Raw genomic sequence first — 22760 nt, 5'->3', positions numbered from 1 at the left:
CAGCAGGAGAGAATTATCAGTTTTTAGCAGTTGGATGCAGTTGTGTTTGAATTTTTGGAGGATTGTTCAAACTCATTTGGGATTCCTTCAGAGGAAATTAATGCAAATATTTGGGAACTTGCCAGAAACGACAGGGTTTTATTTTTTCTTTATGGAGGTGAGTAGGGAAAAAAGTATCCCAAGAGGAAAGAAACACTGACATAGATACAGTGCTCCCTAGTGGAGCAGACAGTATATATGCAGTTGTAGATATTAGTTTATCCAATCTGTCAATATTCAGGAAGGGACCGTGGACTCAGTGACCTTGGGAGCATTACACGACTCATTTGATTTACAAGAATAAACTGTTCTGAACCTTCGATCTGGTATGTCAAACAAATGAGGATTTCTACCAGGATCCATCTCCCTGCATTGAACGAATATTGAATGTTCTTCAGTAAACAAGAGGGCTGGATGTACTTCAGCTGCAGAAAATGATGGCATTGTAGACGTAGAAAGGAGGTACTATTCAAAAAGGCATAAATTCAAAGACTGAATAAAGATGCTTTACTATTATGTAATGTTTATGTAAAATTCTTCTTGGGCACTAAGGTGGTGTCCTTCAAGTACTAGAAATTGAGACTTTGTATGATTAAATCTGCTATTACATATACTATTATGCAAATCTTACTATTGAAGCATTTTTTATTTTTGTGGACATGCTAAAAACTTGCAGGCCTTTTCCTGATTCCATACTTGCTACATTTAAGTTTTCCTTCTTTGTTGATAAGCTTTTGTTCTGCAGTGATGTACTTCCTAATAACAGCAATTTCCCTCAGTGTAAATATTCTTATAATTTCTTTTCTTAGAATAAGGCAAGATGCAACTGCTTCTCTTATCCTGCTATGGAAGGTCACAGCTACTGGGTTTAAACAATGTTCACTTATTGATGGCAGAAGTGTCACTCTTCTCCAGGCACTGGGTGGACTTGTTCTTTCTGAAGAAATGCTTGCTTTAGGAAACAACTACTTTATTGGTGAGTAACATGCTGACTTTGTTTATCACCTCTAGGTGACAGTCGATGGTTTACCCAACATTTAGAGAAACAAAGAGGTAATTCCCTTAATTTAAGTGCTGCTGAAAGATCCAGATGTGATATTGGGACCATGTTTTAGACATTGGTTCATTCAAAGCAGACAAGAGGTACACTAAATTCTTACACAGGTGGCACCATTCAGTTTAAAATCTAGATGGGGATTTTTGCCTGTTACCTTTAGGTGATGCAAGGTATTTTATATGTTCTATTTTAATCAACTGTAAAGCTTTTGGTAAATGCTCAGTAAATAACTCTGAATGTTTGAGGTGTTTATCAGACATTGTATCATGGGATACTTTGTAAAGAAGCTTAAGCCCGTACACAGTAAACTTGAAAAAATATACTAAAATATAGTAGGAAATCTTATCTTCTAACAGTGTTTACCTGCACTACTTTTTCTTTTCTAGCTTTGTCTCTGTGAATATGAAACCTTAGAAATATACTATATGTTTCATTGGGCAATTAAATGTTAAGCATCTTTGTGGAAGGGCTGTAATGAAAATAGACTGATATGTTATTTTTAAGTGTATGGGAAATAATACTGATTTAATGCAGTATTTATGCATAGACACAATAAACTTAATTAAATTGAGCTTTCTGGGCAGATGGTTTATTATACCAATGACATGAAACCAAAGTCATTGTAATAACAGCATTCGTTGTAATCTGCTTAAAATGCTCCATATCTTACAATGAAGTATAAGCTGCCACAAATTGTTATTTGGCCACTTATCATGCTAATAAATGTAAAATTAAAAGCATTCTGATGCAGAAACATTGGGCCAAATTCTAAGTGTGTAGCTAATACAGAAAAAAAACCCCAAATGCAGTAGTGCCATGTTCTCTCCTTTTTGAGCTCTCACTTAGCAAAGATAATGCTTGAAGGTTCTTAGTATAATAATTTAATTACCGTCAGCAGTGGTTTCTTTTAGTGATATTTATTTTCTTCAACTAATTTTCCAGTTCCTTATATTTTCTTTATTATTTACTTCCTTCCAAGATAATTAGTTTTAGTTTTTTTTTCTTTTAATCTAGTTTTGCATTTAATTTATCAGAGTTAAAACTCTCCTTATGTGTCTTCCTCAGGAATAAATTCTTGCATTTGCCTTGTAGTAGTTAACGTATGATAAAAGTATGTAAAAACTTGCTGAAGACAGGATAATTTGTAACTTTTATGCACTCATGAAAGTACCTAAAGGCATAGCTTGGTCTATAAATTCCCAAATAGAGGGCCTAAGTTGCTCTGTGAAGGTTCCACTTGACTGTACATGCCATACAGCATAGGCTATTAATTTAGATAACTAAAATGAATATTGTCTTACTCTTTCATAATTTGTCTTGTCGTACTTGCCTCTCCGTAGCTGTCTTTCTGTCACTGGGATTTTCACTTTGAATTGTTTACTGTGTGCAAGGTAACATGAGGTGAAAATATACCTTTTCCTTGGTGAATATAAAACAAGGTTTAATCCATAAAAATTGTACTAGTGATTTTGCTTATTTCATGCAGTACAAGTTTTCTGAGACCTCTTATTTTACTTCCGTCTGGTTTTTGATACTTTCTTTGGTCTTTCTTCTTAATTTTCTGATAGTGAAATTCTTTGTAGAATTTTCCAGTTATTGTAGTGTAATTTGATTTATGTAAAGAACATGAATCATAAATGCATATGCATGGAGCAGCAGGGAGACTCCAATAATACAGTGATACATTCATGAACAGGAGCATCTGAGTGCTTAGTAAAGATGAGTGCAGATATAGTGCATTTGAATTTTTATAAATCCTATTTATTTTAGCAAATGGATGGATTACCTGTAGTGCTTTTGATAGAATATAATATGAAACATTCCCTCTGCATATCTTTTAGTCCTGAGGCATTGCAACTCTATACTATGATATAATCAAGTAATGAGATATCCATTTTCTGGAGTAAATTATTTTATGCGGCCTTAATTTAGTTATAGCTTTTCCTAGAATAATTTCCATTTATTAAAACACTTGAGCAGAAAAAGGGTGAAATACTAAAGGAATAGGGAAACTGAAACATGAATTTGTTAGTTTAAAAGTGTTTGTGACCTATCAACATTTAATGTAAGAAAGAGAAAACAGAGTAGCCTCTGGATTTTCTTCTCAATTGTATAGAAATATTCTGCTTACTTTCCATCATCAGTTCTCGTCCAATAAAGTATAAATCTTGGGTGTAAAACTGAAAAAGGAACTCAGTCATTTGGTGTAAAAAATGCTAAATTTTATCTGAACTCAACTGAAATACATAATTCAGCTAAGGTCTTTACTTCAGGTTTGATCCAGATGTCGGGAAATGGTCTGTGAATCTGACGCACCTCACTTAAGTTTTTAGTTTTCAATAGTTTAGCTTTAAATAAGATCAGATGAATAAACCTTTTCTTACAGACAACTTTACATATGTTTCTTGATATACATGACAAACTTATTCTAAGGCACCATAAATTAAAATGGATACTTTTATATAAAAAACCAAAAATGTATCATGTGCTTTTATTGATGATATTTAAGCTAGAACAATCAGAAGGCCACAAGATACTGTAGGATGCTGTAAGCATGGAATCACACAGTAAGGCTGTGGACCATGCCAGTCAATATATTTACTTTATATACTTTCCCCCCTTCTTCCTCTACTCTTTTTCTGTTTATTCAAATGAGTTTTTAAAGGATTCGTCTCTTAATTGGTGAATTCTGTACAATGCAATTTTTTTGACCTTTTAAAAAATTTCTAATTAGAACTGTAAAAGAAAAGTGGGGTAGATCTGTGTTTGGGGTTTTTTTGTGTGTTTTTTGATCTACATCTTATTTGAGTCACTTTTCACTGTGTTCCCTCCAAGTTTTGTTACTCAGCTAGGTACTTTAATTACCTCTTGCAAATCTTTCTGAATAAGATGGTTATGTCAAAGATAAAACAGTTAGGGAAATATTACTTGTTTTGTGTTACCTCATGGTGACACAAGTTTAAAGTTGTTTAGACAAGATTGAAAAGACTCAAAAGTTGGCAATAATGTACTGATTTGCTGATCATGTAATTCAGGGCACAATGTCTGGAGGTTGGAAAGAATGCTGTCTCTGAGATCTAAAAATAGACATCCTGATCATAGTGCTGTTTACCCCAGAGACAGTACCGGCACTGTATGAGAATGAAGGGTTTGAGTGAAGGAGAAGAGTATAACACAATTAAACAAAAAAGAGCAGTCTGTTTTCTATAATGTGATTTATAAAATGGCTGCTGCATCTGCAAACAGTCTTTTGCAGTGCAGGAGAAGAGTTATCATGCTGTGATTATGCAGCATGATTACATTGTTAAATTACACCATTTACCCCATTAAAATAAACCCCGTAGATGGGAAGGAGTACTGACTTAAAGACTGGCTTGTAGCTTCTCTACCACATTCTTACCATGACTGCTTTGCTTAGAGTATTTTTAACGAGTTTGTCTGTAAGATTTGAGACTACACATGTGCCAGTCTTCTAAAATAATTTATTATGTTTTATTAGAAAGTATACTTATTAGCCAATGGGAAAAAAGATGAATATGGTTCAGGTTTTGAAGTGAAAAAGCCCCTGAAAGTACTGATTCGCTCAGGTTAGGTGTAGGATGAAGCACACAGCATATCCCAAGGTGCTGGTGTCTTTTAATGCCAAGTTACTGCTAGACGAAGGTAATCACTAGATGGTTGATCTCCAGTGCAAGCCAGGTGAACTGTTGATCTCTGCTCACTGTTTCAACAAAAATGCTTCATTTGATGCCAAGAGAATTTCCAAAGTTTTGTGCCCAAATTCAGGACTTTAAGGAAAAAAAAAAGTATTTTATTGAGAGCATTTCGGAATAGCAAATGTTTTTAATATCTATACAGAAAAATATTCTATGGAGTGCTATGGGTGGATATCGAGATTTGCCAAAGAGATAGTTGGGAAGTGAAGGAGGAGGGAATTAATCATATTTTTAAATAAGAAATTGCAATAAAGGTATCAACATTTAAAACATATTAATTCATGGAAAGTCTGCCTTTTACTTCAATAGAATTATAGCTTCATACTATTTGTCCCAATGTTCTTTGAAGTTAATGAGTTATTCTTTTGTAAACTATTTATCATATTTATAAAATATCTCATCAGTATTTGTTTTAATTCAAGATCTTCATATCTTTATGCTAGCAATAATGGTGCTAGAATATTTGAACATGAATAACTGCAAAACTTTACCTTGTTACAGTCACACACCTATTCGTCATTGCAATATATCTTGAAAAATTGAAATCAGATGAAATACAAATACAAAACCTGAAAAAATGAGATGAGTACCCTGATGCACCATCAGTTTGTGCATGAGTCTTTCAGACTGAAGTTCTCATGAATGTTTATAGGCTACAGCTAAGGATCTCTGTGGTGAATTGAAAGTGCTGCTTGTTATGTGTTTTGGGGGGAATCTAATCCACCCAACATTGTGCACTTCTCTCTTTCACGGAATAATATACTGGATTTGGGAACATGTACATCTTTTTCTACACAAGTTTGTTGCAAGTGCATAAGATTTATTAACTTGATTGAATAATATCTCTCTTGAGAAAATAATGTATTAATATTTTCCGTTAGAAAATAAAAAAGGCCTTGCTGAAGGACATTGAAGGACATTTTCAGCTTGTATGGCAACTCTCTCAAAAATCTTCTATGATTTGTTGCATGCGTATTTTTTGTCCAAACGTGCAATCACAACTCTGATTGAAAGCCAGAACATTTATTCTGAAAACACACTCTGCTATTGAAATAGTGAAAAAACCAAAACCAACACATAATAAAAGCATTAAAATCTTTATTTATTTAATAGTCACATTTTAGAAGTTTTACAGTGACTGTATACCATCTGTTTCTTCATGAGTCAGTTAATTTACTCTGGCACTAGATTAATATGCCTGTTCACTAAGGCAACAATTCTGTGCTTCATGACTCTAAAGATACATCTGTGGACGTCTTACAGTCAGCTGTAATTTCACACAGTTTCCAGTCTACTTGGCAAACTAGTATAGGTATACCTATACTGGTATACAGTTAGCAAATTCTATTTAACAGTCTAATTCTGCTAGTAATCAAAACCACCATAGCTTTTTTTTTTGTTGGATGAGTTTGGAAGTTGGGTAATTAAATTGCATATTGTATGATTATCGTTTCAGTTTTAAGAAGTGTTTATTTTGAGGTTTGGGCAAAACACAGAGCATGGAGTTGGCAGTCCTGACTCTGTGAGCATGCAACCTGTTTCCTTCCTTTCTCCCAACAACATAAAAAAATGCAATTATGTTTTCATGTCTTTGTCATGGTTATTAGGATATTAACTCTGTTGACAAAACCTGCTTCTTATCAGCTTCCATGATAAAATGTTGGAAAAATTGCTTTTCTGCCTTGGTGTGCCCACTGCTGGAGCTGCAATGATGGGAGCTGTTTCAGAAAAATAGTAAAACAGACAGCTGGGCATTAGTATTTTGCCTCCATTTCCCCATAGGTAATATGATAGAAAAGTCTGTGTATCTATAGTTGTTAAAAAATGCTTGTAAATAGCTTTAAATTACTTGCTTTTTGACTTTTTGCTTTATTTAGCACTTCCATGATGCAGCTTAAAAAGCAGCTTTCATGAAATATTGCTACATTAGCTTTTTTAGTTTATTGTCTGCTTATAAAATAAGAGGAAGAAATTTATAACCAAAACTGCTATTTCTCAGATAAGACCTTACAGATAATAAGGCAGAATGTTTAACATTTAATATGAATGAATATTTTTATCTGAATAGAAAATAAATCCTCCAGCACAATCTTTAAATTATAATGCTTATTTTCATCACAGCAAAGAAAAACTGATGTAGACCAGGTGTGCAATCTGGTTTTCTGCAAGATGCCCAGCCTTTTAGATCAATACAATTTAACCAACTAATTACAAAGTATTTAAAACGTATTTCCTTAAATAAAATTGGTAGCTGTACAAACTCATTTGAAAATGGATGCTATAGCATCTTTGTGGTGCAATGAAGAATACTGATGCTATTCAAATTCCAGCACCTATAAGGCAGCTTCCTTGAATTCCACAAAACTTTTTGAAGTTTTGCTTAAAAAGGAAAATTAATGCTTGGCTCCTCAAGACATGAGATCTGTTACATTTTAAAGAGTGTGTGAACCATATACATATATGAAAGGAGAGTATTTTCCTATCCAAAATGCTGTCCTGCATTTCTAATGCAACAAAGTAGTTTCTTTAATATCTCTGCCCTGAACAGATATTTGCTCTCTTGATGCTCTTTGGGTTATTTAATGAATCTCTTTGCAACATCTCATCATAAATTAACAAGTGGCCACCACTAATATGACTGCAGGTATATTGAATAGGCAAAATGAAACTTAGTGTACAAAATACTATATTAAAAATAAATAATCTAGAGAGATATTTTGAAACAAGTCAGTCTGATTTTCTAGCTCTTTTTATTTGGCTATAGAATTTCAGATTAGGAGGCAAGTTGTAACTGTGTCTTTTGGATGGTGTGTTTTGTGTTGTTACATGTCTTTAAAACACGCACATATTTCCATTGAAAGAAAGCAGTTTGCTGCATGTTGAAATTGTTTTTACTTAAGCAAAAATGAAATAGGATAATTTTATTTCATAATAGGAGATGTGTGAATTAAATTCACTGAAAGCCATGTAATCAAGTTACTCTAGCTTTAACAAGTTACCACGTGTCAGCTGAGCATCTGTGTGAGCTCCTAGCCCATGGCATATGTGCAGTCATTTGACTTAACCCTCCTTCACTCCAGACTAAATTAAACCACATTGCTTTGCACATGCTGCAGTTGGAGTGTTCACGCAGCTCTGCTGCTCAGCCGACATGCAGTAACGTCTGTGTGTGTGCGTGACTATTGAGTTACTTTTGTGCAAGTCAGCCTTGCTGGTGGGGGAATTTGGTGACAACTGCTCCAGTTAATGGGGTTTTCATTTTTATGTGTGCAATTTGCCTAGGAGGGCCCAACTGTAGGCAGTATTGAGTATTGTGCTCAACTGTGAACATTTCCCTGGGGTTCTGGGCATAAAAGCTAACCTTGCAGAAAATGGCCTTTTGATAAACAATAGCAACAGCAGAAGTGTGAACAACGTAAAAAGTTCAATGAAGTGTTAATTTCAATGACTTTTTTAAAAGATGGCCTTATAAGACAAAAAGTTAAGCATGCACCTGAAATCCAAACCATTCTGAAGAAAATGCTGTTAGGCTATATAAGAAAGGGTATCTTTTTAAATATGATAAAAATAGAATTATAGAATCATAGAATCATTAAGGTTGGAAAAGACCTCTAAGATCATCGCGTCCAACCGTCAACCCAAATCAATATCCTGCCCTGCCCTTCATGATAAAGTTACGTGTACCTCATCTCACATAAGTAGATGTAAACATTAGACTATTTACTTTTTTAATACATTGTATTATGTTTTAAGCTAGCATCAAAATAATTTTTACTCTTTAGAGTCAGCTTTAATTAATTAGTAAATTATTCAAAATTAATTTTTATTCACTGCTACCTCTAGCAAGTAACAGTGGGAAATTATTTTTCTAGTCTATCTTTGGAGGTTCACCTGCTTTAATTTGTAATGCTTGACAAAATACCTTTTGTTTGTTTGTTTATTTTTAAGATTTTCTTTCTTCAAATATGACTTTTGTGACCAATTCACAGTCAAGATATTTACATTCACTTGATCACTTGGTTGTTTGCACCATGAGATCTTGGACAGACTGCTTAACCTGATCTGTAAAATAAGGTTTAATTAATGCACAATTTAAAGAAAAATGTGAGGCACATTTTAATACTGCTTGTAGAATGCTTTGAGATCTTCAGCTAGTAGTGTAACATGCTGTACAGTGTATTTAAAAGTAGGGTAGCCGCTCATAAGTCTTGAAGTTGAACCAGTCAGTAGAGATAAATCCTAGCTAACCTTGCCGTCGAATCTACTGCAGCTCCCCATTATCGTGGTCCCAGCTATGTCATTTGTATTCCACCACACTTAACTGCTTTTGTGAAGTGTCGTATCAGAGATTCTGGTGGTGTATATTTGCCCAAAATAGTTCACTGCCAGCTTGGTAGCATTGTGGAGATGCTGATAAAGAAGCATGTAATGGGGAAATTGTGATACAGGAAATCTATTAGAAGATTAGTCTTGTCACCCTTCGCTGGGCTTTCACCATTATTTTGGACATAAGCAGAGTCCTTGAAGCCATGACAGAAGGTCACACTCTAAGCTACTGTCACATCTCCTTAATAAGCTGTATGCAAGTGGTTTCATAAGTGTAAGTGTACTCTTGCTAGCTGCCTATTTCATAATCCGATCATGGGTTTTGGTCCAGTCAAACTATTAAGTTGGGTAATTGTTTAGTAACAGTGAAATTCAGAAATTGCCATTTGTTATAGAGGAAATGTAATGGAACATGTGTTTGGGGATTTTTGTATGCTAAGTGAATCCAACTGGTTTGCTCAGTTCCTAAATATATTTTAACTGTCAGTCCTGCAAAACTGAGCTCCAGCTGGAAAGCCAAGTTGTGTGCTATTTCTTCCCAAAGTTTCAGTATTAATTTTCTGACACTGAAATTTTGCTTTCTGTTATACCTGTGTAACCCTATCGTTGTCAATCTGCCTCTGATAGCGTTGCAGAAATGTTACCGAGAATATAACTTGACCAGCAGCACATTTATCTTTATCACTGTAATGGTGATTATGTCTGAGAAGAAAGTATATGTTTGATTTTCAGAGCCCAGGATGAGTTTTCAGTGTTGGTAGTGAAGGAAGAAAGCACATCTATTTTTAAACTGACTATGATGTCAATTTGGAGAAGAAAAAAAATGCAATGAGAAGTTTTAAAGTCACTTACCAACTACAAAAAAGTCTTTAAATTGCTGTTTCATGTGAGTTTTTGAAAAATAAAGTATTTGAAACAGTTCTTGAACTGATTCTCACTAAAATCTCTATATACTTTCAAAAGCAGTATCTGACCAAGGCTTTTGTGACAAAGCACAGTAAGCATGCTGATCTATATAGAATTTGGGAGAGTTGTACCACTTATAAATAGTGCTATTTGTGGGCAAAATAGCAGTTTTGTTATTGCAGCTGTATTTTTGTATCCCCAGATGCTATGTTGCCTAGCAGTATCATTAGAGAATGATCTCAGATGTTCTGTACAAGTATCCTGTGGTACTGATGTCACAGAAGTACTGCATCGATGACTGCGAATGTCACTGACTACCTGTTTCTCACTTCTTGTTTTCTGCTTATGTATGATAATCATCCTCAGGCAAACTAGGAAAGGATTTCTGACCCGTTTTTTCAAATTCGGTAGAACAGTATTAGCATCAGGGCGCTGAGGGTACTGATAGACCTTAATGACCCTGACCATTAGGGTCACGGCAAAGGTGATAAATGATTGTCTATTTGTAAATCAAAAGCATGCCTCTACTGTTTCAACATGTAAAGGTAAATTTTTACAATCACGGATATCATGAGAACATCTTGTTATGCTTTTTCATTTGTTAGGTCTCTAAAATGAGTTGAACATGACTTCCATGAATGAGTGGAAGGATTGAGCTCCCTTAGATTTGCTAGATGAATAATCACTATTTGAGATTGTGATATACAATGCCATTAGAGAGGGAAATTGCTTTGTATAGTTAAACTGAATTTACTACTTTATGCTTAGATCCAAAAAGCACTTAAGCACATAAGGTGGTGATTAGTATAGACCCCTGTAGCGGTCTTCATAGTCTTGAATGTTAGCTATACCATATGATACATGGACACTGTGAGTGTATGGACATAATAATCTTTGGATAAAATTAGGACATAAAAAATTTTAGGAGAAAAGACTAGAATTCAAGTCTTCCTTCGTCTTTTTTTCTGGTGAGTACTGTAATAAAAATTTAGTTATCTTTTTTTTTCCTAGCTTCCCTTCTTTAAATTATTCTTACGTCTGCAAAGTTCAATGGCCACAAAAGAAAAGGTTGAGCATTTTAACCACTCCTGTTTAGCTTGCTGGATAACATTTTCTCCTTTGATGTGAGATGTGGTCAAACAGAAAATTCCCCTTGGATATTTTACACTTTAGGTTAATTCTATAACTTTCCATTACCTGTGGATGAACTAGGAGACATATTTATGTAGCTTCTATCCTGGACCACTAAGGCTTATAAACTATGGTTCAATATGCTCTGATAGCAGCCATATTGTTCCTGGAAGCTGAAATCAGGTCTGGAAGTATTATAGCTTCATTATGTTACTACGTGACATCAACTGAAGATGTGGTGCAGGCACAGCCAATACCACTGCTTTGCTCCTGAAGGACTGATACTATCTGTTTTTCTTCCATTTGTACATATCCCAGTTTCCCATTTTCCAAATAATGAATAACTGGCTGTACTGTACACCAGGAATGGGGTGGAGAAATGACATCACCTTATTCTGGGGCCCTTTTTTGTTTTCCTACCCATTTTGACTTACCAATGCCCTCAGTGCCGGGGCTATATACTGTGTAGAGAAGCTGTAGGCACTTAGTGTCTTTGAGAACTCCACTGCTTTGCAAAATGTGAAGTTGGCTACTGACCCCAAAAGCTTTTGGTGTGGGAGTGTTGAGAGAGAAAAAGAGAACAGATGGAAACTGGTAGACATCCCACTGCTGTCTCATTTCCTTGGGAAACCAGGCTAAAAATAAGTTGAAAACTTGGGGACTGATGCTTCATTGTGAGTGAGTGCCCAAACCCCTTGACAGTCATTCTCTCTCATCCAAGAAACCTTTAGGTAGACTAAAAGACCTATACTTTTGTGAACTGGAACTTTAATGTAGGGAACTATTACTGTATTTCTGCTGTAAAATGATAATCTGTTGTTTCAACCGTAGATGAGTATATGTTGGAATACATATATTCACTGTGTGGAACACAGAGAAATGCATTTGAGCCAATTGCAATAGGCAAGAGTGTTTGTGTGTGTAATAGCATTGAGTGCATACCAAGAGTTAGTGACAATTCAGTCTTATGACTTCCACTAGCATAATATGCAATAGGATAATGTTCTGACTTGGTGAGCTCTTAGCTTCAGTCTTCCGTATTTTGGCAGTCTCCTGTGGACCAGCTTGCTGACCTCAGTCTGCTGTGCATAGAAGGAAGGTTTTGTTCAGAAATGGGGCTTGCGAAGGAAGCAAATCAGTTTGTGTAGTCTAGGAAACCTACAATCAATTAATGTTTGAGTACTGGTAATCTGAATGGCATGATATGATCTTGCTGAAAGCATCTGGACACAATGATGACACGTCATCTTTTATTTTTACTTTATTCCTTATTTTTCAGTCTTAACTTTCTTGATGTGAGAGAAACAGGAGGACATGTACTTTGTGCTCCTAGGCATAAGTAGGTGAAGCTACCAGGGTGGAATGAGCTATAGTGTATTTTACCATGTGTACTGCCAATGAAATCACACACGCATTTCTCAGGCTATCAAACCTGCGTGCACAAAGCTTGAAAATGCCTCTTCTGCAGTCTAAATGACTACTCATATCATATTATGATTTATTAGGCTTTAAAATTGTTTTTGTAATATTACTGTAAATAGCTCAACCCTGAATTCTTCAACTTAAAATGCTCTGATGTCATTATGTTTTAACTAGTTTTAGAAAACCAGCAAGGTTAAACTGAACAAAATTAAGTTTTGATATAAACAGCTGTAGATGAAGGGACCTGTAAACAAGCTTCTGAAATTATTCTCCTACCTAGAAGTTAAAAATAGAACTTAAAACTCACTCTAGTTCAGTTGCTCTTATGGGAATTGGAGAAGGAATTAATTGAAGTGCTATGACCTGAGTTAAGCAGAGAGTCATATTTAGATGACCAGACAAGCTTCTAGCCTTAAAACCTACAGATCTCAAAGTTGTATGCAACTTCTATAGAGTAAAAATAAATAGCCGTGTTTTTATTTTTCTAGTCTTTGGAAATTAGATGAGATAATTAGAAATTACAGGAAAATATATGGCATTCCAGTGAGAATAATGATTTTTTTTCGGTGGTTTGCCTAAGGGCTTTTGATACCAAAATAGTAACAAGATTGAAAGTACAAAGAAGTTTGATTTAATATTCCTTTAGGGAACTGTCCTGAAGAATATGTAACAATCTGCTTCAGACAAGCAAATGTGAACCCGAAGACATTTTCTAAATACCACATTCTTCCAAGCATTCACATATAATTGCATGACTGCCAGTGACAATCGCATTCAATTGTTAAAGGAAATAATTCTGGCTGCATCTTTGAACAGATGGGTAAAAATGGGGTGTGTATTAAGGCCAGAATAAATTGGCTTGCTTTGAAGAGGTCAGCAGATTACAATAATCTTCACTAGCCAAAACAGACCATTAGACATTTGGAACTACACCCAATACATTTTTTTTTAATCTGATCTTTTTGAATATTTAGCTAACTGGTAGAGGCTATACTCAAGCCGATGACATCTGTATTGGACATGAGATTTTCCCGCTTTGAAGAAATGGTTTAGGGATCATTGTTTCTAGCATAAACAACCAATTGTTCAAAGGATGTAGCATTTTAAAAAGTGAAATCTAACAATGAAGAACAAAGAATGGAAGTCTTCCATATGATTTTCTATGGAATTTTTAGAATTAGTCATGCTTGACACTTTCATATGCAGAATGTAAGTAATGTTTAGCAGCTGTTCTGGAAAAAGAATTCACTTGAAGTTCAGTGTGTTTCATGAGACTTTGGTTTATTACTGTTCATTATACATATCATCTTGTACTAATTTCTCTTCTACTTGACTAAATGTTGTGCTATCTCTAGTCTGTAATGCAAGAAGCTAGACTGCATCTTTGAAATTCCTTTGAGGTTTAGGCTGTAAATGGATTCTAGAATAACAGAAAAAACTGTGTGTCATACACTTCCTGCATTCATTTACGGTCATTCTTTTTAAAATTAAGGATATTTAGATTTAAAAAAGCATCCATTTTTAATTAAATTATCTCTCTATTTGTTTCTGAAGAAAAATATAATCCTGCAATGGTTCTATGTCTGTAACTTTCCATACTGATACTACAGTCTTAGACCCTTAGGAGTCTACCTACATTAAGGATAGTGAAGTCAAATTTAAGTTGGACAATTTATGGAAGGATCTTTTTTTTTTATATATATATATATACACGCATATATTCAGCGTACAGTGTATACAGTATACCAAACCCACACTTTTTATGTCACTGCACGTTTATTCTGCCACAACCTCCCAGAACAAAACAGCTAACTCATGCCACACACGGAAGGGCTGTTACCCAGGTGTCTAATCACTGTGGTGCAACAATGCCGTTTGAGCATAAGTGAAGTATAGCAGCAGGATATATGTATTTTGACATGAATTCTGACTTAATTGTGTATATCATGGGCTGTGTATGTGCCTCATTTTATCTTTCCTGCTGTCCTTTATTTTCCAGGTATATCTGTTAGAAGTATGGGTAATAGGGGATGTTGTTATGCTCCAGTGTGCTTTAATAGCTTCCAACCAACTATTTTTTTAATTCCATGCAATTACAGGTGCTAGCCAGAGATTCATGAATTTTCATCTTCCTTGTCAAATGTTCCCATTTTCATGTTTTGTTGTCTATACCTGGTATATCACCTTATAGAACAATCAGATCAGACATTCAATAATACTTGTATTGCAAATACACAAGGAAACGCTGTCGAGCTGTGTATGTCTGTTCTTGCACACTTCATAAAAAATGCAGCCAAAGGGACTGTCCATCTGTTACCAGTGTAATGCAGTTTATGATCTGTATGCTTTTTAGCTCTGAAGTAACTTTTAGAAATTTATTTAAACATTTTTCTCCACTGAATTTCATTTTAATATTCCTTGTCATTGAAAAACTTAAGGAAATATATTTTTAACTTATCAAACAGATAGCAGGCAAAAACATTTGTTTATTAGAGACCTAAAAAATGATAGCAGACTAGAGCTCTGGAGGTAGATCTGTTTCACCAGCCTGCCTTCCTTTTGTTAATCAATATAATGAGTGTTTGTTTCCAAACAATATTCTAATTTGTATTTACATGCATTAAATTTAAACAGGTGTGTATGAAATATGAGCAATGATGTTCTCAGTTGACAGTTTCTTTCAATTCAGCTTTATTTATTTGTCTAGCAGTAGAGCATTAATATGTATTAGCATATTTTCTCATATAGTAAGAATAATTTTTTTTTTTTTAAGGTTTTTTGAATGATTCAGTTACTAAATGCATTGTGGCCCTACGCTTGACTGTGATAGTGAAAGTCAGTACCTGCATGGCTGTGGGAAGCCATTCAGATAACTTCCAGTGTTCGGGGAAAGGAAAATGTATCACCAAACCAGATGAGGTAAGGTGAACTTATCAAGACCTTCCTGTAGTGTGGAAATTCTGTGATAACATAAACGCAGGGTAATTGTACTTAGTCCTCTGAGTGTGTGCATACCTTGCTGCTGTGTAATAGGCTTCAAAAGCTCACAGATGTTACTAAATAATAACAATGTATTTATTTGCTATTCCTAAAAATCAAGAATTTAAAAGTAAGAAAATGACTGATATGAGATGCAAAGATTCATACTCTGCCCTGGCAATAAAAACAATTATTCAAATTAGGTATAAGGTAATGCGTACTGCATCTTACTGTCACTATACAAGAATATTTCTTTGTTAGATGAGGAGCACGTGGTGGGCACTTGGGATCCCCAATCTCCAGACAAGTGTGTTCCAGTTTGTTGAGTCTTCAACCTTCTTTTGGTTTTAGGTCTGATTTAATCTAGTACTTATCTCTCCACATCTCAATAATTGCTTGCTCAGAAATCACTGATCAATGCAATGGAATTGTCTGAGCATAATTCTGAGAAGAAACAGAATGGAGTAATTTGGTAATGTTTGGAAGTTTTATTGTACGGCTTTCTCCTTTACATAATACTACACTGAGAGATTACAACAGCGACAGCAATTCCACTGGCCACCATGAATTTTTTGTGCGATCTAGTAACATGAGAAAATAAGAACAAAATGTGTTAAATTTGCAGTCTGTATACTGCTTTTACAAAACCAGACCGGCCTTCTGTGAATGAGATCCTGTATTCTCTGTTACCTTCTATACATGTTGATTTTATTTCATGGATTAAAAGTCATTTACAGCACAAATATGCGCAGTTAATCTTTGGTTTTATTAATATTCATTTGGGAGATAAAAGCAATAGTAACTGTTGAGTAAATATTAACAGCTGTGAGCCTGCTGTGAGTACAGAAAATTTGGCATATTTAGGGAATTCACTGTTAGTTCATCTGCTACCATTTTCCGATTTAAATTCTCAATAAGCATGTTTGATAGAAAAATGGCGTTTTGAATTGTAACAACAATAATTAAATTGCTACAGTAATCTATATCTGCATGGCAGTGCTAACATCTGGAAGAATTAAGCATCTACTTTATTTCTGAAAAATCAAATTTTAAAATGCTTGAGGTAATGTGTGAACACAATTATTGCAAGATGTGTTTAGAAGTAAGTGCTACTCTACCATACCAGCTGGCTGGTATCCAAATAAATCGTTCGTTCAGATACAGTTCCTATTTCACAGTCCAGTTTAGTTTTTCTCCTTTCCTATATTTAACATTTTTATTTTGTAAATTCAGCATCTTGAATTTGATTTATGTAAATAATATGTTCAAATTTACTGTATATAACAGCATATAAAAATGATGGCTTTTTCCATTTTTTGTCAAGTTGAGAGTTAAAGCCTTTGATAGTCTTATTTGCTATTTTTTCATGTTGTTTGTCCATTTTTTTACTCCAATTTTTTTCTCTTATTGCATGTCATATGTCACAAAATAAAAATAAATTACTTCCTGTATCTTTGCAGAAGAATTAATGCTTTTCTGTCTTAAGAAAAATGCGTATATGCCCTCTAATAATTATCCATGTTTTATAAATCTTTGAGACATAGCAAGTAAAATAAAGTAATCTTTACAAAGAAAGACAAATTGGCTTCATGGCAAGAAGGAGGAGCTATTATGTCACTCAAAAAAAGAGAAATCAGTACCTGTACGTCCCCACCTGTAATCTTGACATTCAAAGTTTTATATGTTAAAACTAGAACTGTTCGTGATAAATGATCCCCTCTCATGCACATGTAGTGTGTTGCTTTCCCTGGAAAATGAATAGAGAAATTTAGGATTGTTCGTATCTTTTCACCTATTCTTTCTTTGAACCTAAGAGTAGTAACAGGAAAATTTATTAAGGTAATGTTTTTGATGTAACATGCACTAGGCTGTAGTTGACTGACACCTGTGTGGCTGAAGCTGTGGGACATAGAAATCATGTTGAAGTCTGTTTCTGAAGAGGCATCTATGAATGCATGGTAGTCAGAGAACTGGAATTAGCAGGATTCTCAATAACTCTTTTCTTCAAATAAAATTTTAACTTCAGAAATGTAATTGCTTTTATTTTCACTGTCATAAACTGCTCCTGAATTTTCTAGAACTTGAACAAATGAGAAATGTCCCCAGTGATCCTCTCGAGTGCCATCAAACCTATGCCAGGTAGCCTGCTGGGCTGGGGTAACTCACGAAAACCTCAGGTACAGTGTTTCCAAATGTAGATATTTATGTCCAGCTTCCTACTCCAGGGAGAATAAATATGTCATGTTGGCTGCTCGTCCATAGCGTTTTTTAAAATCTGTCAGTTTTCCTTACGCTTTAACCTATTAGTTGCATAATAGAACTTCAGCCAGGAATCTGATTCAGGCCCAGCATAAGCAACATAGGTAAAAACAGAAGGTGCATATTTCATTAAGCAGGGTGTTTTTGCCATTGTTTAACTCAATTAGGTGAGATAGGCCCTAAAATGTCTTGGTGATTTCCCTGATGATGGAGCAAACAACCGTCAAAATTACATGCTTGACATGTACCGACCGTTGTGTCGGTTTCCCACAGGACGTATCTTCTGCACTTCTTTTTGCAGAACTGAAACTTTCATTTTCTTTAGGTTTACAACATACCCTTTGTGATTTGCTGTTTGTTTTCATCTGTAATTAATTCTGTTTTGCACAATCTAGTCTTGCAGAATGCAAAGCAACTTCTTAGAAGAAAGCTTATTCATGGTATTAGGCCTTTTGTGCAAAGAGCTCTGCTGGCTGTAGTCATTGCTTCCAGTGCCAAGAAGATTAATGATTGTCTTTGTGTTTTTATGTACTTTATAGTTTTATTCCAAATCTATTTTAATGTAAAAGAATGTAGCAACACATCTGCTTCATGGGAAAGTTAAATGTAATTAACAATCTGCAGTGATATAAGTGCAGTGGCATACTGTTACCTATGGAGTGCATAAAACTAAGCAAATGAATTCTGGTCTAACCTGGAAGTCTTGGCCAGTTTTTACTCATTCCTCACTGATATATAATTTAGCTTCTACTCAGCTAGATGCTTTTTATAGAGTGTAGATATGAAATGGAAAGCTTTTAATGGCAGAGTTTCTTTTTTAATTATTGTTGCTTTTGAAAGGAACATAAAATTCACCACTTCGAACAAAGTTCTGTGAAGTGAGGTGATGAGTCAAAGTGATGCCTTTTTCTTCCTTTGCATGAGCTTTGTACCCCTGCTTTTTTGCCATGCTTGCCATTCTTCCACAATGGAAGTGGGAATGTGTCAGAAGGATCATACTGGTCTTGGCATCATCACAATATAAATACCACTTTCACATTTATATACTCAGCTTTACCCCAGAATAAGTTGTCCTCAAACCAGTTAGCTGTGAATGGAAGAGAAAAATCTTGGTATTAACCCAAAGAGAGAGATTTGTTTGGTGTGAATTTCTGATTCCATGTAGGATTTTAAAGTGAACTTTGGCCATCCATTGGATTTGAGAGACACAATTTTGCTTACATATGGGGATAAAATGATTTCTTTCACAGATCGCTCTGTTCCGTAACTTCGGCTCTCCCATGTAAAATATGGAAGAGCTGACTGTGTAAATATGAAATTTTATTGCTAGAATTAGAACCCTTGAGATTTACACAAAAATAACTGGCCTCTGCCTGCACTGAGAAGTAATGTATTGAACTGAATAGTGATGATTTCCATGTCTTCTATATGGGCTGGAAGCTTTGGAGTAGTCCACTTGATTATATTTGTAGAAAGGCTAATTATAAAAAAGCCTCATGTATACCCAAAGGCATGCTCTCCTGCATGTGGACTTAGTTTCCTAAGTACAATATACTCGTAAATACAAATCATGTAATTATCATACAGTAATGTTTTGCTCAAATATTATAGCAACTCACTGTGAGTTGTAACAAATACTGAAAGTCTTTCTCAGCAAGAGAAAGAGTAGACATTCATTTTGTTCTGGTCATCTTAACAGCTTCTTTTCTACAGTTTAAAAAAAAAAAAAAGAAAAAAGGTGAGCTTTTATGGTCTCTCTAGTCTGCAATGTTGGATCTAATGAGCATGTTATTACTTACTTAAAATAGTGGAAAAAGTACTATATTCCATCTATATTTATAATATGATACTTACAGACAATTGGATTGGGTAATAGCAAATTATTTTAAAGAATTTATTTCATCGCCATTGAAATTGATATAGGATAGATTTGCACTCCTATAATCAAGTAAAATACACAGATGAACTGTCTATTGATAGTAGATTGTTTCGGAATTCTTAGACAGTGATTTTAATACTAGCATTACGGCAGGGTGTAGTTTCTTCTTGACTTAGTTTTCCTCAAATATGCTAGTACATGTCATCTATTCAGGAAAAAAATTAATAGTATCATTTGGGAAAAGTGAAGATGACATGCCTAATAAAAATGATGACACCTAATCTTCTGTACGGAATAACTTGTCTGCATCTCAGAACTGTTATCTGTCATTAGATATTTCAGTTTGAAGTGTTACAATGCGTTTCTTTTCTGCTTTCAAAACCCATTTTGTTAACTGCACTTTATGGTAAATTGATCCCTATATCATACTCTTAGAGAGATATCAATATTAGCTGAGCATATATCCTATATATGCACAATGGTGCTGCATGACTCAGATGATATGAGATGTTGAGGACAACACTAACTTTGAACCACTGATCACTGTTGTGTTTAGGGACCAAAGTGATCCCTGTGCTGATGTGTTTTCCAACAATGCTATATGGAAATGTGGAAATACTTACTGTGTATTTAGTTAATTGCTTAGTTCTTAAATAAAAGTGATTACGTTTCACTCTGTTAGCCGCTTCCCTGTGTAGCTCATGTGAATTATCTTCAAAGTAAGTTACTGTGCTCTGTGATTATAATAATTTTTGACTGTGTTTTGCTTGCCTGTCTTTCCTTTCTGTTGAACTATAGCCTTGTTTGGAAACCTGTCACTGCTAATGTGTGAGATATTCAGAGCTGTTTTGTGAAGAGGCTTGGGCAAATATCAGAACATGTATAGACCGTACACTTAGCAGGGACTTCTGGCACTCCAGATAAATAACATACCCATCATTTTGAGTTTTGGAGATATATAGTATTAATCCTTGTTTAAACTCTACCAGTGTAATGTTTTTAGGGAAGAATGAAATCTGGGTTTTACTGAGTAAAGTGTTTTATTTGTATGAAGATGATTATTTTCTTTTCTACTTAGGTCACAGCTGTTTATTCATATGAAACAAACACAAGTAAAAAATAGAAGATAAAATACTAACCCCATCTCTTTGTTTGTAGTTCCATGCACATTCTGTACTTTGCATTACGATGTTTGTGCATAGGACAGCTGCGTTCCATCCCTAGTGATCTGGCTTTGAAATGTATGAGAGTGAGTGATGTTGCCATCTAGTGTTTAGTGAACAAAGAAAGTAAGATATTTAATCTAAATGTGAACTACAGATGAGAAAGCTTTCCTTGCTTCCATTCTTTGAGACTTCCTTGGCAATCTTAGTGACCTAAAATTTTTTTAAAATCTAATCTTAATTATTTTACTACTAACAAAAATGTGCCACGTCATGCCTACTATAGGTATTTAAGATCTTTAACAGGTGTAGTGTTCCTGATCTTTTATTAAGGAGCAAGGTTTGGAGAAAGTAACAAAAGCGTTCAGAAGACGACCTATTTTAACAGAATTGAAGGGGTGTGTCACTACTGAAGTACCACTGAAGTGAGCCTCTGGGACCCCAGGCCTGCCCTTCACATAAAGGGTGCATCTTTGTAGTAGGATTTTGTGGTGGTAAATCTGCACATAACTTATTCTGACAGTTATTCCAGTCTATAAATGTAATTTCTGGAATGGAAGTAAAAAAATTATAGTGATTTAGACATTATGGATCTGATCCCAGCCTCCTTGTCTAGATGAAATTCCCTGACATTATTAAAAATTTTAGCTGAAGAATTGGTGCAGGTTTAGTATTTTAGTATTTGCATAAAGAGTAACTTTATGCAGTTTATGTATTTATGGCAGATACTGTTGTTATGAACAGGAAAACATCAAAAACATCCTTGTTCAGTAGAGTATTCAATGAAAACATAATCTTTGAAAATTCTTTGTGAAGTACATATTCTGTTTGTTTTTAGGCAACTTTTTTCTGCGACTGCGAGGATGAGTATCAGGGTTCCTTATGTGAAGAATTTGATGCTTGCCAGAGCCAGCCCTGTCAGAACAATGCAACCTGCACCGATGTAGCACAGAAACACGACGGGAACAATTTCACCTGCAGCTGCCCGGCTGGTAGGTTTTGTATTACGCTTTGAATAATGCATTTTTGTTTTAACATTCAGTGCATATCTTTTGCAGAGCAGTGAACTGTGCAACTTCAGATACTAGGAAAGAAGGAAAATACAAAAACAATGTAAGGACAGTTTTTTAAAGGCTGTGGAAGGTTCATCACCTGTGAACAATGCCGTTGAAAGCACACATCCGAACCATAACCTGATGAGTGAATTATTCGTAACTAATAGAACTTTACCTACTAAGACAAGATGACCAAAATTTAGTTTACATTAGCTTTTTCTTAACCTGTTTTTTTCTTTTCATTATAGATTTTAAGTATGCATTATAACTAACCTTTCAATAAACATGCTTTTGTAACTAGTAAACTCTTTTCTTCAGTTGTACCAATCACATGGAAGAAAATTCTCTCCACACTATGCAATTGTTGGGTTGTTCCTTAGAATCAACTTAAATTTTGAAAACTTTAAAAACGTACAAACTAATCTGAATAATTTGTGGGTTTGATTAATGAACAAGTGTCTGAGTTCTCTGAAGTTATTTAGGAACATTTGCTTTCAAAATTTGATCAAATGAATATAGACATCTTAATCGAAATTAAAATTAAACTAAATACAGTGGTCATCTGCTGGAGGGTAAATTAAACATACATGCTGATGGAAGAACCTTACAAAATGGCTGTTATAGAAAACTCTGCTATCTGAACGCTATATTTCAAAGACAAACTCAATTATCATAATAGAACATTTACTTCAATGTGTGTTTTCTGAAATTATTTAAAAATAAAAGTTGGCTAAGATTAAGATCAGTAGCAGGTAATTTATTTTGCTTCCTTACAAACTGTAAGTACATTTTACTGTACATTGCTGTAATGTATTGACTGATAAATTA

The 22760-nt window shown here is 34.6% G+C and overlaps 1 protein-coding gene across 1 annotated transcript in view; it reads left to right on the top strand.

Moving 5' to 3' along the window:
• LOC104075987 (delta and Notch-like epidermal growth factor-related receptor) overlaps positions 1-21869 on the top strand; it is a gene marked incomplete at its 3' end in the record, with an annotated part of 36179 nt that extends 14310 nt beyond the window's left edge. The window contains exons 4-6 of the mRNA XM_009576674.1: positions 849-1015; positions 15371-15516; positions 21716-21869. Coding sequence (XP_009574969.1) covers positions 849-1015; positions 15371-15516; positions 21716-21869 — 467 coding nt within the window. The remainder of the gene's footprint in view (positions 1-848; positions 1016-15370; positions 15517-21715) is intronic.
• Between the last annotated feature and the right edge of the window lie 891 nt (positions 21870-22760).

The sequence above is a fragment of the Fulmarus glacialis genome, unplaced genomic scaffold, assembly GCF_000690835.1.
Source record: "Fulmarus glacialis isolate BGI_N327 unplaced genomic scaffold, ASM69083v1 scaffold16554, whole genome shotgun sequence".
In the NCBI taxonomy this organism is placed as follows: Eukaryota; Metazoa; Chordata; class Aves; order Procellariiformes; family Procellariidae; genus Fulmarus; species Fulmarus glacialis.
Note: the sequence above shows the minus strand (reverse complement) of the source record. Positions and strands in the feature narration are given on the sequence as shown.